This window comes from Chrysemys picta, chromosome 25, assembly GCF_011386835.1.
Source record: "Chrysemys picta bellii isolate R12L10 chromosome 25, ASM1138683v2, whole genome shotgun sequence".
Lineage (NCBI taxonomy): Eukaryota > Metazoa > Chordata > Testudines > Emydidae > Chrysemys > Chrysemys picta.
The window spans coordinates 14,955,142-14,972,225 of record NC_088815.1 but is presented as its reverse complement, the minus strand read 5'-3'; the positions used below and the strand labels follow the sequence as shown (position 1 = coordinate 14,972,225).

The window sequence follows — 17,084 nt, the reverse complement described above, 5'->3', positions numbered from 1 at the left end:
GCCATGCGGGCAAGGGACTGGACTCGATGACCTCTCAAGGTCCCTTCCAGTCCTAGAATCTATGAATCTATGAAACTTAGACTGTCAACTTGTTTTGTATAATCTGTTTTAGTACTCATGGAAAGCAACTAAAATACACGTGATGAAATAAACTTTTATCCACTCCAGCTTCATCTCAGAAGAGCCACTGGATAGAAAACCTACTTTAATAGCTGTTTGCAGTGTGGTTGTAGCTATGCTGGCCCCAGGACATGAGAGAGACAAGGTGGGTGAGGCAATATCTTGTATTTGGACCAACTTCTGCGAGAGACAAGCTTTTGAGCTACACAGCACTCCTCTTCAAGTGATAAATCCAAATACCTTCAAAGGTTTAGTCAACTAAAAAGGTACATTTTCTCCCACTTGAAATATAACCATAGAGTAACTAAGGAGTCCCTCAGGAGAAACTGACACCATTGCATGTATATTTACCAAAGTTTCCCTAAAAATTTGCTGTATTAGAACCCAAGGAAAATCAATTACAGATAAGAGACCTATTAGTCATCCACTCCACTGACTTAATAATGTAGGATTTTTTTCTCCACTGCACTACATTTTCTAGTGTTTTGACTCTTCCAGTTAAGTGCTTTAGTAGATGGTATTTTCCCACTCACTTCTTGTAAGATACTATTCAAATAAAGTAGACAGAGTGGAAAAAGTTTTTCCTAGTATTTAGCACATTTCCTTTTCAGCTTTATCCCATCTCAGGTTATACACCTTAAATAGTTTATCTTCCTTTATATTTACACCCTTCACATTTTTTTAGATTACATAAATACACATAAATGGTTTGTGCATAGGTTTTGCATTTGGATAGTCCTGATCAGCCAGACCTAAAGTGTTACAGAATAGGACAGAATACAGCTGCAATCTATATTTGATATATGGGGTATGCGTGTTGGGTGGGGGGTGTTGCACATCAGAGTTGACCATGCTTTACCAGCACTGAGGAAAAAGATATGTAAATAACCTAGCTACTGATCAGACTTAAAACAACACCATAGCAGGTGGCTCTTGTTTTCCACTGATTGTACTGTGATTTGACTATGTAGCCTCAATAAAAGTCAGGAATTTTTTAAAATAGATTATGTTCCTAATGCTATATATGGAAAAATGATTGTATTTTCTGAAATAACAGGTCCGACAATTCTTTCAAATGGGGAATGCTAGATGATTCCGACTGTCTAAGATGTTTCCACCGTTAGCTTCTGCCTGAGCTGGTCTTTTTTAAACTTGGACATGTAGGCAAAGTGACAGAATAAAAAGATACATGCAAATCATTTTTCTTTATTAATACTCAATGAGATAGTAGCTGGATAATGCTTCCCTTAGCTACCAGCCCTTCAGAGTTCAGGCTTTGCCCATGCAGTAGTTCAAGGGCAAAACTGCAATCTTTTAAATACATTCTTCTGGCACAAAGCTAAACAGAGCACACTGGATGTCAATGCTTTTTAAACAGCAATGACTTTACTGCCCAGAGCTAATGCAAACATTTTCCACACCTGCCCTCATTTAGCAATTTATCCAAACAAGGTTCACAAAAGCTATTTATTTCAAAAGTAATCACGTTATGTTGTCCTTACATGTATTCTCATTTAAGTGACTACTGTTCAACCCTGCAATCTGGCTGTGACTCACCAGCCACAGCCATGAAATACGGTGAATGAGGAGGATAGTACAGAATCTTCATGCATGCAAGATAGAAGATGAAAAATTATCTAAGAATGTATTTTTATGCATCAAAATTTATTATATTTAGAAGAGGGCCAGACTTATTTTGGGCAAAATGAACCACAACTAACTTTAGCCACAGCAGAACAGAACATCAATACAAATAAAAACACTGTGTGCTGTATTTAAGAAGCTTAATATTTCTTCATTTTTAAATATTTATATATTAAAGATGCTATAGATTTTTGTAAATTTTATAAACAGGAAGAAAATATATTATTGGTATTACATACCATTTAAGATATGCAAGCAACAGAATAAGAACAGTTGTATTAGTCCCACACATCTGTTTCAAATAACAGTGCATTATTTGCACAGGAGATTCTTCTGCTCCATTAGGGCACCTTTCAAGCAAACAAATGTGGAGTCTCCCTCCCCTGACCCTACACTTAGTACTCCCCACCTCCGTACAGCTACCAGGAACTGTCAGTACCGGAGCAAGGGACAGCTCTTGTACTGGGGTTTGTATCTCTTTCCCAAATTACCAAACACCAAATAGGCTTTACTTCTCGAATGACTCTTGTACAGCAGCTATTACTGATAAAATGTTTCACCTTGCTGTGGCTCCACCCTGCCCCCCAAATGGTCAGATTTTAGTTATTTTTTTATATATATATAAAGCTATTTTTGCTTGTTGTTTGAAACAGCTCAATGCTCCAGCGATAATCACAGAGATAAGGTTTGGCTCCTGGGATGTAGGAGCCCAGAACGTAACTCTCACATTCTGGCTGGTACAAACTGGAACTGGCATTCAAGTCAGAGGTAACACCATGGTGCCCTTGTTTAATGCACCAGAACCCTAGGAAAATCAAATAGCTCTGAAATAATCCAAAAAGCAACCCTGTAAATGGGTGATTTCGTAGCGATAGAACACTATATAATCCCAATTTCATGTATCAGTACCAAAGAAGTGGTGCATATTTCCCACATTCACAAGCAAAACATCATTGAAACCAGAAGGAAACGGTTTACCTCTACATTTATTGCAGATTTTAAAAGATTAACAATGCTAACAATCTTTACTTGTACTAAAAAGAAACTTTAGTTATCCAATAATATAAGCATCTACTTATTACTAGCTTAGCACTACTGCCAATTTGCACAGAACAAAAACTAGCAAATTGCTCTACAAGATCATCAACAGTAAAAACAACCAAAAGACAGCAGACACACCACTGAAGTTAGTTAAAATGTTCACTGATGCTTGTAGTCTTCATGGAAGAGAGCCTGGAAACTAAAATAACAGAAAAGAAACTAGTAAACAAGGCAATGTATCCGCACAATGTTTCACATATGTACCTGTATTTAAATTTTCAAATCAGAGCTGCCTGCAAAAGCAGGTTAAAATAAAGGGGGGGGAGGGGAATTCCTTTTGCCAAAGGAGAGTAAGGTCATCTCTTGGTAAAACAAGATAAAAGTGGTACACAGAAACCCACTTGAGAGCAACACTGGAATCTTAGCACCAGTGCTGCTCTGCTGATATCTTGTCCAAAATTAACGCTTGGCACAAGAAAGATTGACCATACTAGTTATCCAGGGCAGCAGATTAAGATTCCCTTAGGAACTACTGTTCACATTCATTTTCAAGAGTGCATAATACTCAAGGAAATTGCTCTAAATTGAGTTGAAATCAGCAGGGAATGTACCATTTTCCAATCTGGATACTGAATTTTTCCAGACTGGATAAGTAGGTGTTCAGCAAATGTACCCCAAATGGTACTGTGCCCAATCTGTTTAAACCAGAACAGCCCAGAATGATCAGGGTCGAGGGGGCTGAGAAAATGCATCCCAACATAGTGTGAAGCCACACACTGATTTGTGTCTTTTTCTGCAAATAGCACAGCATGTAGTCAAGAGATTTTCTTCCAAAATGTAAATGTGAAAGAAGAGGTGAACTGGAAGCATGTGGGAATAAAATAAAATAAAATAATTGTAAAACAGCAACAATGGCAGCTTCATCAATGAAACAAAGGAAAATTAAACCCAGATTAGTGGGTCTGAGAAATAACTCTGCGGCCAACACTATTGGTTCCAGAGCATCATTTTCTACAACAGACCATGAATGGTGGAACTCCTCTTTTAAAAAAAAAAAACAAAAAAACCCTCTGTTTTTGCATTCAACACAATGTCTAATTAATCACGGGAAAGGGAAAAAGTGCAGTGGAAAACATCTCCAAATAGGAACCTATCAGGTAAGTGTAATACTGCCAAATATTGTACCAGCTGAACTTAAAGGCAGCCTTTCTCCAACATGATTGTGCGGTTTATGCTTCTAAACATTTCCAAGCAAAACCTATGGGATAAATCTTTGTAGTATCACCAAATATCTTGAATAAAGTATGATGAATCAGGCAAGCTTTGAGAACATACATTTGTATTTAAGGTCCTGGATGCTCTAACTTCTTGTAATGTAAAGGTGGAGAAGCGTGACGTTCATGGAAAAATTTAACTGTACCAACATGACAATCATTTCTCTATTTGCTGTTTTTAGCGGTCATGTGCTTTCAAGCTACTGAAATTGAGTGATCAGAAAATTACACTGTGGCATGATATTGTAGCTTATTGCTTTCACACACACACAAAGCAAAGAGAAATCTTGCTTTCATAAACTAAGTAAACTGATTTTACAGGAATGGAAAGGTTTTGGTGCTAAAGAATGAAAATTAAGATACTCCCTTTCAATTTCAATTGGCAGGTTTATTTATTTTTAGAATGAGGAGATGACTGTCCTTTGCTCAATAGGCACAGGTGAGTTGATAACTAGAGATCAAGTTTTCTTGCATATTCATCATTTAGGAATGCCAGACACTGGTGCTTTACTGTAAGGTACTTGTATTGACTGTACCGTAAGCTGTCTGCATTACAAGCAGCATAGTGCCAGATGAAATCATTAACAAACCTGCACACCTAGTAAGCCAAACATACATCAGATCAAGACAAATTCTCTTTCAAGAGGAAGTAATCTGCCATTGTCACATTTAAAAAAAGTGAAGGCTCAACTATTTTTAGAAGTGTAACGATGGAGAAAAAGGAGCAGGCTAAAAAGTGCAACTGATATTATTAAATTGTCACTTTGAGCAATCCAGTCATGGATTCTTTACTGACATGCAAACCTGGTGAAAGATAAATGACCAACTAGACCTTGAACATTTGTCTTCAATACTACTGCTAAGTCTTCCATCATTTCTTCAGAACTGCTTCACCAAGAATGCTTTTTTGTTGTAGTTACTGAAGCACAAAGTATACTACTGGAGTCTCATCTTTGATTTAAATAAAGAGAGAACAATGGAATACAAAGTTCTTTAACAACTTCAGGTTTTGTTTCATTTTCCTGGAGTCCTGCAGTCAAAGAACTTCTGAAGAGCAATATTCAATAGGATTAGAAATATGCTGACTCCCTAAAGTGATGCTCTGACTTACAAAAACAGATGTTCGGCTTCCAGATGATCTTCTATATTTGACTTCCAATACTATTTTAAAACATAGTTCCAATCTTCTGCAGAATCCAAGTTACACCTTGTTTGCAGATTTATTTCTTTGAGGGAAAGAAACTATACAAGATTTTATTGAGCAAGACCTGTAAAGTCATGTAAAAAGAAGTACACTTGAAATTGGTACTGCTTGCTTGTTGCAGTGAAAATCTGAGCAGCTGAAATTTTTGTTAGGCAGTACAGTTGGGGTGTTCTTATATGGATTCATTATGTTAGTCCTACATAGGTAGGCATGGATTCCTACATGCTTATTTTAGAAGGTTTTGTTCTTAAATTGTTCTATGAATGGAAAAAAATATCAAGAACGGCTTTGTCCAGATCATAGCAGCAGTTCAAAAGATGCAGCCATTCAAAAAAAGCTTAGTAAAATAAAGCAACATCTGGTAGTGAGGAAAACCGTCTCTCAAAGAGATCTGAATTTGAAAATCTTCTCAGCCTGAGAAAGGGGCAGACTGGTTTTCCAGCTCATATTTTTTGTGTTGCTTACATTGTTTGGAGCAAACCATCTTGTCACATAGTAGGCATTCTTGGCCAAAGTGAAAGGTAAACAGGCACGTCTGAGAGCAAATCCGTTGTTTCTTCCTCAGAAGATGACATCCAAGTTGTCAGCTTGCACATCTAAGTACAAGGCTAACTTTAATCTTGGAAAATGTTTTTGGTACAGTAGTATTCAAGTTCACTGCCACAGCACAAAGTGTTCTTCATACTGGCAGCATGCCGAAAACCTTTCACACAACAGCTTTTGCAAGTCCATGTTTTCTAGCAAATGAGTCTCTTGCGTCAAACCTAGAAAGTAAGATGTTGGGTAATTCAGCAGTCCAAAGTAGTTCTGGATTTTCATGAAATAATAAAAACCCAGGTGCATTTGTGGAAACACAGTAACACTTCTGTTCAAAGGAAGGCTTTTTAACTGCAGTATTTTAATATTTGCAGGAATTCATAAACCAGACTTGTCCATTGCACATACCTATTTACTTGCTCTTTTCTGCCTGTACATTTGTATCATTCTTTGACGGAAAACATCAAATGTATCTTCTTTATTTTCTTCCCCTGCAGCACCCAAGCCCTCCCCTGCAGAGGTAGTACCCCTAGGGAGTAAAATGGATAGTTAGCACAATTTGATTAAAATACATTATTTGACAAAGTGCAGAAGAGATGTAAAATAACAATAGTTTCAAAGAGAGACAGTTACAGAGTAAGGATCTAATTCAGTTTCTGTGTCCCTTAATATGCCAGGCCAACTGTGTATAGCTTTTCCTCCCCACAGACAGAAACAGAAAAAAGCCAAGGTCATGTGATATTGCTGAATAAATGGAAATATAGGTAGTTCTCTAGATCAATTTCACAGACTCCTCTGGATTGATCACCTGATTCATGACACACATGGTCCCAATTCAAAATGATGGCACCCCAAAGTAGCATGGTTTCTAAAATCCAAAATGGCACAGAAACCACCAGATCTCTTGGGAACTAAGCCCCCTTCCTTTATGTTGGAGAAAAAATAATTAAAGGGCAAGTTATCAGCCCTGAACACAACCACAGGGTCTGGTGAGCTGTAGTTGGGCTTGCTGTGCCACAAGTGGAAACTCAGGTGGCATAAGTGGCATCAAGAAAGAAACCATCCTCACTATCTAATTTCTGTAACTATATAGCCATGGCCACATAAACCAAGTATATGGTCATATAGCCCTGGAATATTTGTGCACTCTTAATAGTAGATTGAGCCTTTGCAGTCCGCAGGGACTTTTGTGCCTGCAACCAAGTCCTGGGAAGATGTTTTTTCCTTGCAATCCCTGCAGTATTAGTATCTGCCTTGGGAGCTGCAAGATCAAGTTAGAAAACTCTCTGTAGGAAGAGCATAAAACCAATTCAACAATTCTGTGGCTTCCTGGCAGGGATAGGCCACTGTCCATAATGTGCCTTTTTCCACATGCCCCACAGAAACATGCCATTCCTATCCTAGTTCACCAAGTCACCACTTTAAAAATCTTCCCAAAGATATTTCTGTGATGCGCACAACAGAGAACAAATAAATGTGTCTGTAACATGTCATAGCTTAATCATTCCTCTGGACCTCCCAATGCATTCCTTCTGTTTCATCTTTTAGGTTGTCAGCACTTCAGGGCAAGGACTGTCTTCATTTTCTGCCTTGTACAGCGCCAACCATTGGTGCTTAGGTAATAATGGATTTGTGAACCAGGAAGACTTTATTGTAGATATGATAAGTATTGTAGAGTCCCCCTTCTTGGATAACTTTCAGGGCAAGAGTACAAGTGACTAATCAGAGAAGGTAGAGATTAGACTGGTTAGAAGAGTGATCATCTAAAGCTCTTCTGCCTTCACATTTTCCTTCCCTCAGTTCAATCTCAGGACTGGCCAGATCCACAGCTGACACAAATCACTTCTCTGAAACAGGAAGAGGAACGCAAGACCAGCAGGGGCTTCCCATAACTGAACTTTCTGTAACTACTGGCTCCAGCAGGAGGCATCATGTTCCCCATCTCTTATCTCCGCTATGGAAGAAGGAAGAGAAACCCAAGAGGAGAAAAGGGATGTTATTCTGAACCTTTCCAAGACTAGTCATTAGCTTTTCCCTGTCATAGGCAGGCCTCAAGCTTCTGTTCCATCTCCACATACAAGAAGATTGACATCTCTGTGTGCATCAATCCTGGAGGCAAATGTTCTTGTTGCTGTAACACAGCAATAAAAGGCTATGCTAACATTACATTGGACTGCCTCTAAACCTTCACACATATTACTTCTGTCCATTTCTCTTTGGTGAGATAAAATTACCCAATTTGTGGGCCTTCTAACCACATCTCAACTAGTACTTGTCCACAGAAAGGCTGATGGTTTCTAAAGCATGCAGCATTTCCAAAGGGAGAGTCATGGATCACCTTGAATAAATGAAAAGCTGCACTGGACAGCAATTAAGGTCACTACAGTGATACACAAAAAGGTGAATTGCCCAGGACAGCCTCACTCACATTGAGATAATCTCAGATTTGGGCCTGAGACTTGCCTCCAGAGAGAAAGGAAAGAGCACTGGAGACCATTAAAGAATCTAGTGCTTTGGAGTTACCTAGAGACATAGCTGCAACTCCCTCTGTACATTAGACCAAAACCAGCAGCACAATTTTCCTGAGAGCTGTGTACAAGGAGTACATGCACAAACAGTTCTCACTTGTCTGTTCTGGGCAAGTGCCTTTCCATAAGTGACAGAGCAGCTAACTTTAGTTGGGGAAAAAACAAAAACCAACAGCATATTTTCATATCTAAAACACTTCCCTTTAGAGAAGATCTAAACCTTCTTCAGAACCTGGTAGGTTCGCAGCTGGATTGACCAAACAGGCTTTAACACTCAGCTATTAATTGCGTGCTGGGGAAACCAAGGAACTGCAAGTGTGTTGGGATGAGGAGTTCTGGAAGCTAAGGATCCAGTATCTTGGCAGAGAGTAGAAAGCTATAGACCAGATGGGGTGCTTTCCCATAGGGCATTCCCATCTGAAGGAAGGAGGTGGGAGACTAAGGGTGGTAGGCCACCTAACCACAGGGTGTCCCAGAAGTACAAAGAAACACACACTTGGCTAAAAGACATCCAACTAAATTAACTAATTCTGTTGGAGAAAGATGGGGAAAATTTTCCCTAAGAAAAGAAACAGTAAACCAACAAGGTACTTCAGTCAGCTAGAGTTTTTCCCATGTAGTTGGTGGAGTGAAATCACCATTTTTTTGTGCTCTGTGTTTCTATTTGCAGCTTGGAAGAACTATAACCTACTATCTGGGCTGGAAGAGGACATTGGAGAAGACATCCTTAAAAGTTAGAAAAGACTGTAAAATAATAATGTATGCATTTCAAGAGAAAAGCATGCTTACCTTCTAGGAGATGCACTTACCTCTTTGCAGAATGCAGTGGAAAGAATCTTATGTTTACAGTGGAGATGGTGTATTACCTTAACACATAAGTACTGTGTGTGGAACTCCTATGAAGTCTATTTATATATTACAATGCACACATCACGGCAATATCCAGGCACCAATTGGAATTCTGCATGCAAAGAGCTTGCAAGGTCAAATCTATGTGTTTTCCTTCTAACGGAGCACCCCTATGTTATTACAAGGCTTCCACACACAGCAGGGTGCTTGCCAGAGTTTAGGTGGTGTCAATAAAGAGCCTCAGGAAGCATTTCCTCCCAGCCTTCAGCAATGTCCATTCAGATGGCAGGAAACAGCCTCCCCTTAGAACACCAACTTCCACCCAATCTGATTCGTAGAGACACAAGGCCTCCAGTCTCAACTCTGACCAGCCCAAGGAGCAGACCAAGAGTGGGAATAAGACATAGGACCGATCCCATCAGGACAGGGATCCACAATTGCTACTAGAAGCATTTTCCAAATATGTCTAATATTTCTGCAGTTTGTTCCCATTACATACACTTTCACAGGCTCTTTGATTCCTTTTCCTTGTGAACCAAGACCACGTCCTTCTTGCCAGCCCATCTTCTGAAGCATCTGGAAACCCACATTCTTAACTGTTAATTTCTTGTGTAAAAAGTCTAAGTCTTTTGGTTTCTGCAGAGAGAGAAAGCAGGGGGAGAGTTTTTGGTACAGAAAGCAGCCACCAGTTTGATCTCTTCACCAGAAACCTTCTGCAAATTGAGTGTGTCCAAGTTCCTGAATGTACAGAAACAGATTTAAAAGTATATGTTTAAGTGACAGGTTTCTTCATCTGGATGGAAAATGTCTTCTGAAGAGTAACTGTTTGTGTAGCCAATTTACAGAGTACTACACTAATGTACCTGACAAACTACCTTTATTTTGTGTCATTGGTTTGTTTAATCACACTATCAAAAATAGGAAAGCGTTAGAGCACACTATTTTCTTTTTTAATAGTTGTTTTCTGATAACAAAAGCAGGATGAAAAATTTGAAACATTAACCCACTCACTATTACAAAAACTCCAATTGAACACATTTATATCATCCTTACAAAATTATTCTAAGAGGTAAGAGAAAGCTACCAGATTAACAAATGATTTAATTCTTCAATAAGGGCCCTAACCTGTGGGGGTGTTGAGCTTTGTCACCTTCCACTGTCTGCCCTGGGAGTGGAGGGAAGTTGGCTACTCTCAAACAGTGCACTGTTCCTTGCAGGATCCAGGCCTAAGGTTCAGATTGCCATGAAATCAATGGCAGACATTTACAGAACTGTTTTCACAAGATAGAGTGAAATTACACACAGAGTTTCCTCACCTTCTTCTTCTTTGTAACTGGGCGGCCTCGGGGTCTGTCATAAGCAATTCTGACAGGTTCATGAACTGAGAATTAAAGCAAAGACAAAAGTCAATCACAAAGATGACCAATTTTAATATGGAACTAGCAAAATACATCTTCATATGCATGACTCCCATTTAATGCCTTAATCTAATACTACTACTACCAAGGGCATTAAGGTTAGAGTGCACAAAAAACAAAGATTTTCAAAGCACAAGTGGGGGCTAGGCAATTAACTCCAATGGGAATCAGGCACCTAACTACTCTTTGTACCTTTACTTTTTGGGGAGATTGTCAATAGTCCAAGGACTTCATATCTGTTTCAGCTCCACTGACTTTGAAAATGTTTTGGTGGAAAGCCAAGTTAAGACTGGCACATAAATCAGTTCATTGTGTCTTGTTCCCACAGCACATATGGAGTCATCTATTCATAGACCATTTTTATTTATGTGTGGTAAGACACTCATGAAAGTAGTTAGTGAACATGTGCAGTAGTCAGTTTTCAACATAAGTATCACTCAACTGTTAGAATGTGTTCTTTTAGAACACAAAAGAGATAACATGGCCATACCGTCAAACTACTTGACAAATTCCACTTAACTTTTGAGATACAAATATCAAACCAAAATACTTCCTGATTAACTGTTATGAACATTTTACAACGTGAAAGTATTAATCTGACTTTCTAAATACGGTCATTGCCAGATTTGAGACATTGCTCAAAACTAGAAACAAGTGATGGAAATCCCTCCCAACCCACCTTTTTATCACTTTGTTTAATCAACAGCAGAGAGGTGTGTGGGTATGCAATAGCTACATATGCTCACTGAATACAAGCATTGTTGAGTCAACCTTACAACACACACAAGTTAGAAGCAAGTTTTACTATTGCACCAGAATGCAATGACTATCCACCTGTTCACTGGGATGTGCCAATGGCTACTAGTAAACAGACATCTGAAGTGCATATTTTTTTAATTCACTTTATTAAACCAAGAACTACAAATATATAGGAATTCAAGGACTCTTGCCGAGGGCCAGAAAACATCCTTGAAATGATACTTACCTTTTGGTTCCTCTATGAGGCAGACCCTCTTAGATGCAGGAATCATGCCAACTTTCAGAGATTTGCTGCTGATTCTTTTGCGAGGGAAAGGGGTACCAGGAGCAGAAGCTGGCACCTGTGTTGACAGATTTGGTGTAGTACTATCAGAAGCTGAGCTTGGCTGCATTTCACCTGTTGAAGTTTCTTCTCCTGTTTTGGACAGCATCTCTTTGGATGCGATCGCCTCAGCACCACCTGCTGAGACCTCTTCTTCCCCCTCCTCTGCATGCTCCATTTCCACTTCTTCCAAGGTCTGGGAGATATTCTCAAGTTCAGCTTCTTCCTCCTCCTCCTCATTGTCCTCCTCCTCCTCTTCTTCCTCCTCCTCCTCTTCTAAATTATCCAAATTTCTTTCTTCAGGTTTATCACTTTCCCCAGATGCAGCTATTTCTGAAACAGCACTAAAGTTGATAGATGGGCACAATTCATAGACTTTCATTCGATAAAATTTGAAAGCAGAACTGTTTTGGTCTTGCAGAAACCTGGAAGCATTGCAGAAACAAATTGCATTGAAAAGCATTTAAATTCAACAACTAAAAGAAAATTCCTATGAGTTACCATAAAGTTAGATATTAAAAATGGATTTAGTAAAAAAAGATTAGATGTAGTCATTACACTGGTACTTTTGTACTATTATGAAATACTATAGGAACTCCCAACCACATGTAAAAAAATGTCTCTTGGTCCAATTAGACAAACACAAATGGCATTACACCAACAAAAGATTTGGCACAAACTGGCACAGCCCATAGAAAGCAGTAGAGCCGTGCCAATTTACACCATCAGAAGATTTAACCCATTGTGTTTAAAGTCCTAAAAAGAGTTCAGAACATAAGAATGGCCATAATTGGTCAGAACAATGGTCCATCTAGCCCCGTATCCTGTCTTCCCGTGCCAGATGCTTCAGAGGAACTGAACAGAACAGGGCAATTTATCAAGCAATCCATCCTGTCGTTTAGTCCCAGCTTCTGTCAGTCTGAGGTTTAGGGACCCAAAGCATGGAGCTGCATCTCTGACCATCTTGGCTAATAGCCATTGATGGACCTAACCTCCATGAATTTTTTTTTTTTTTTTTTTTTTTTTTTTTGAGTCCTGTTATACTTTTGGCCATCACAATATCCCACGGTAATGAGTTCCACAGGTTGACTGTGCATTGTGTGAAGAAGTACTACCGTATGTTTGTTTTAAAACTATTGCCTATTAATTTCATTGGGTGACCCTCCCCCCCCACCGGTTCTTGTGTTACGTGAAAGGGTGAAGGATACTTATTCACTTTCTCCACATCATTCATGATCTTATAGACCTCTGTCATATCCACCCTGGTCATCTCTTTTACAAGCTGAACAGTCCCACTCTTTTTAATCTCTCCTCCTACGGAAGCTGTTCCATACCCTGATCATTTTTGTTGTCCTCTTTTGTATCTTTTCCAATTCTAATATATCTTTTTTGAGATGGGTTGACCAGAGCTGCAAGCAGTATTCAAAGTGTGGGCATGCCAGGGATTTATATAGCAGCATTATGATATTTATCATCTTATTATCAATCCCTTTCCTAATGGTTCCTACCATTCTGCTAGCTTTTTGGACTGCCACTGTACACTGAGCAAATGTTTTCAGACAACTATCCACAATTACTCCAATATCACTTTTTGAGTGCTAATAGCTAACTTAGAACCAATCATTTTGTATGTATAGTTGGGATAATGTTTTCCAATGTGCATTACTTTGCATTTATCAACACTGAATTTCATCTGCCATTTTGTTGCCCAATCACCCAGTTTTGTGAGATCCCTTGGTAACTCTTCACAGTCAGCTTTGGACTTGTAAAAAGCAACAAAGAGTCCCGTGGCACCTTATAGACTAACAAATGTATTGGAGCATAAGCTTTCGTGGGTGAATACCCACAGGTTCACATCAACCTCCCTGGACACACAATAGCAGATTTAAAGGTAGCCATCCTACAGCAAAAAAACTTCAGGACCAGACTTCAAAGAGAAACTGCTGAGCTTCAGTTCATTTGCAAATTTGACACCATCAGCTCAGGATTAAACAAAGACTGTGAATGGCTAGCCAACTACAAAAGCAGTTTCTCCTCCTGCTAGCAGAGGACCTCACCCTCCCTGATTGAACTAACCTCGTTATCTCTAGACTGATTCTTCCTGCATATTTATACCTGCCTCTGGAAATTTCCATTACATGCGTCTGACGAAGTGGGTATTCACCCACGAAAGCTTATGTTCCAATACATTTGTTAGTTTATAAGGTGCCACAGGATTCTTTGTTGCTTTTTACAGATCCAGACTAACACGGCTACCTCTCTGAGCTTTGGACTTAACTATCTTGATTAATTCTGTATCATCTACAAACAATGCCACCTCACCATTTACCCCTTTTTCCAGAACATTTATGAATATGTTGAACAGTATAAGCCCAAGTACAGAACTTTGGTGGACCCCACTATTTACCTTTCTCCACTGGGAATGCTGACCATTCATTCCTACCCTTTGTTTCCTACCCTTTAGCCAGTTACTGATCCGTGAGAGGAACTTCCCTCTTATCCGCTGACTGACTACTTTGCTTAAGAGCCTTTGATGAGGGTCCTTGTCAAAGGCTTTCTGAAAGTCCAAGCACACTGTATCCACTAGATCACTCTTGTCCATGTTTGTTGACACCCTCAAAGAATTGCTTTGGGGTGCAGGATGACTGGCTGTGGATGTAAAAAAATTACATCTCCCATCTATCACGACAACTGTGCATTCTGGAGAGATTTTGGCCTCCTCTCAAGCTTCAGATATTGTCTCCATTAGTGGTCAATAAGTTAAATCAGCGGCTCTCAAACTTTAGCAACCCGAGGACCCCTATTTTGATTTCAAATGTTTTGTGGACCTCCAAGACCGCTTCTAGTTTTCCCCGGGGCTGCTCAACTCCCACTCAGCCCCAGCCCCCAATCCACTCCCCACCTCCACCCCCGAGCGCGCCCTGTGCACGCTTCTCCCTCCTCCCCCCTAGTACCTCCTGCATGCCATGGAACAGCTGTTCAGCAGCGTGCAGGAGGTGCTAGGAGGGAGGAGGAGGAGTTGATCAGCGGGACTGGTGGCCCTGGACATGACTCACGGACCCCAGTTTGAGAATCGCTGAGTTAAACAAGATGGATAAATAATCTGACTCGGTAAAACAAATCCAAATCCTACATTCCTAAAAATATTTAAACATTACAATTTATATCTTCTTTAAGGACCAAAAGACAGTGATAAACAAAAATCTATGTAATTTAATGCTACCAATAGCCAAAAGACAGATCTATATGTCAAACAGTAATGCTATATTAAAAGCTTGGTGTTGTAATTTCTCTTATTAGACTATTTACACATATGGATATATAGGTTACTCACCAAAGATCTGGGTTATCTGCACTATTATCTATGCTGAACTGCTCAATTTCTGGTCCGACCTGAGCAACAAACTTGGCCAGCTTCTCAGCAGTTTCCATTGTTTTAGCATCCACTGCAAGTAAGAAAACAGTGTGTTTGTACAGTGCCTAGAACAATGGGATCTAAAGTAACTGAACTCTCAAGACACTATGACATGGTAAATAATTATACCAAGTAGAGTATTTTACTGACATCTGAACTAATGCCTTGCTCATACTACTAGAGCTAATAATTAAGATCTAATTTCAGACCTTCACCTACCATCAGGAAATTGAGACAACAGTGATTGGGACTGTCCAGTGGATGCCAATAAATCCTCAGTGTCTGCCACTTCTTCCAGTGACAGAGAAACTTCTGGACTGGTGGCATGCTGTGAGGATCCAGCTGTGTCCAATGATGAGTTCTTCTCAGACATGCTGATTTCTGATATGGAAGATTTTGACTGAACCGAACCTTGGGTGAGCTTGTCTTGACGTTTCAGCATCGTACCAGCTGAAAGCACAGTCTGTGTCCCTATAGTTGATTTTCTCACTTTCCTGCCTCTAACTCCATGTTGTGTAAAAATTCCAAGTCTTTTTCTTTTAAAGAGCCTTTTCTTGATACTTGCTACTTTCCTCGCATACAACATTGCCCTCACTGATTCGGTTGCAGATTCTTCTGGTGTTTTCCCCTCTCTGCCTCCCTCCTTTGTAGATGATGTCAATCTTTGCATCTCTGATAACTTCAGTCTGTAATATTTGTATTCTAGACTATCCTCCTCAGACAAGAACCTACATTAGAAAAGAAAAATGCATGCAGCATGTGTAATGAAAACATATACTGAAAGCAACCTTCGATATTTCAAGAACATCATGGTAGTTGATAGTATATAGGATGCCCTATCCTGGTAAAAACAACCTACAGGTATGGGTTTTCCTCCGATAAGCAGTAGTTCCATTTCCTAAGCAGTAAGCAAAGATAAGTTGTGTCAAGCTGCAAAATCACAGATTGCTTTAAGATAGAGCTCAAGTTGCCAGTAATGAAACAGCTATACTGTGGGGATCATATTCAAAGGGGCGCTATCACCCTTCCAACCCTGATATTCTAGGATTCTAACTTGATTTATTAATTTTTTCAAAGTTGACTAATTTAAAATAATTCCATTTTAAGAAAGAATGCTCTTTAAAGAGTATGTCTCGGATTAAAAAAAAAGTTTTCTTCTACTTCACACGATGTTTATAAAAGGTCTTTTCAGCAAGAAAAGAAACGGAATGCCTGTACAGAAGCAACAGTTAATTAACGATACACAAACTATACTTCCTGGATTTAGGAAAGTACTTAAGCATGAGTAGTCCCATTGACATTAGGGCTATTCACATGCTTAAAGTTAACCATATGTTTTAAGTAACTTCTAGAATCAGTGCCGAAGTGCTGTCCAAACTGCAAAGCGAACGAACTGGAAAAGTTTAGAAAAATAATTTTCTCTAGCTGTAATTTGTGACTACAGAAGCCAATTCTCGAACACCCTTCAACTAGACAGTGTCGCTTTAAAATAAAATGGCATTGTTAAAGATCTGGACAAACTGACTGGATTGGAGTCAAGTATCAGGGGGTAGCCGTGTTAGTCTGTATCTACAAAAACAACAAGGAGTCTGGTGGCACCTTAAAGACTAACAGATTTATTTGGGCATAAGCTTTCGTGAGTAAAAACCTCACTTCTTCGGATGATTCAAGTTCATTTTTGCTCATATGAAACCTAAACCAGGATTTAAATTCAGGTCTTTTCTAACCTTCTGTAATTTAGACCCTAACCCTGCAGTGAGCTCCCCGCAAGCACATCCCTGTGCCTGTCTGGAGCCATGGGGACACATGTGGGGGCACAAGGATCTGCTTACATAGAGGTCAATGCTGAATCAGGGCCTCAGCCCTCTTCATCTTCAAAAGCAATATTCATGTTAAATTACTGAAATTAAATCAACTTCATATAACAGGATTTTAACCTGGACTAACAAGCTTTAATAGAGCATTACAAAACT

At 39.4% G+C, this 17,084-nt stretch overlaps 1 protein-coding gene across 4 annotated transcripts in view; it reads right to left on the bottom strand.

Annotated features, from left to right (window-relative positions):
• Positions 1 to 2,732: 2,732 nt before the first annotated feature.
• The window catches only part of SUGP2 (SURP and G-patch domain containing 2), a 20,763-nt gene continuing 6,411 nt past the window's right edge, over positions 2,733 to 17,084 (bottom strand). For 3 of the 4 annotated variants that reach the window (XM_065578527.1, XM_008171557.4, XM_008171554.4), the window contains exons 5-11: positions 15,331 to 15,839; positions 15,031 to 15,142; positions 11,601 to 12,121; positions 10,514 to 10,578; positions 9,697 to 9,833; positions 6,229 to 6,349; positions 2,733 to 3,004 (exon numbers count right to left, since the gene is read on the bottom strand). In XM_065578527.1, coding sequence (XP_065434599.1) covers positions 6,229 to 6,349; positions 9,697 to 9,833; positions 10,514 to 10,578; positions 11,601 to 12,121; positions 15,031 to 15,142; positions 15,331 to 15,839 — 1,465 coding nt within the window. In that variant the 3' untranslated portion in view covers positions 2,733 to 3,004. Of the gene's footprint in view, positions 6,048 to 6,228; positions 6,350 to 9,696; positions 9,834 to 10,513; positions 10,579 to 11,600; positions 12,122 to 15,030; positions 15,143 to 15,330; positions 15,840 to 17,084 lie in introns of all 4 variants that reach the window. The other variant, XM_042861987.2, reaches the window with a different exon arrangement.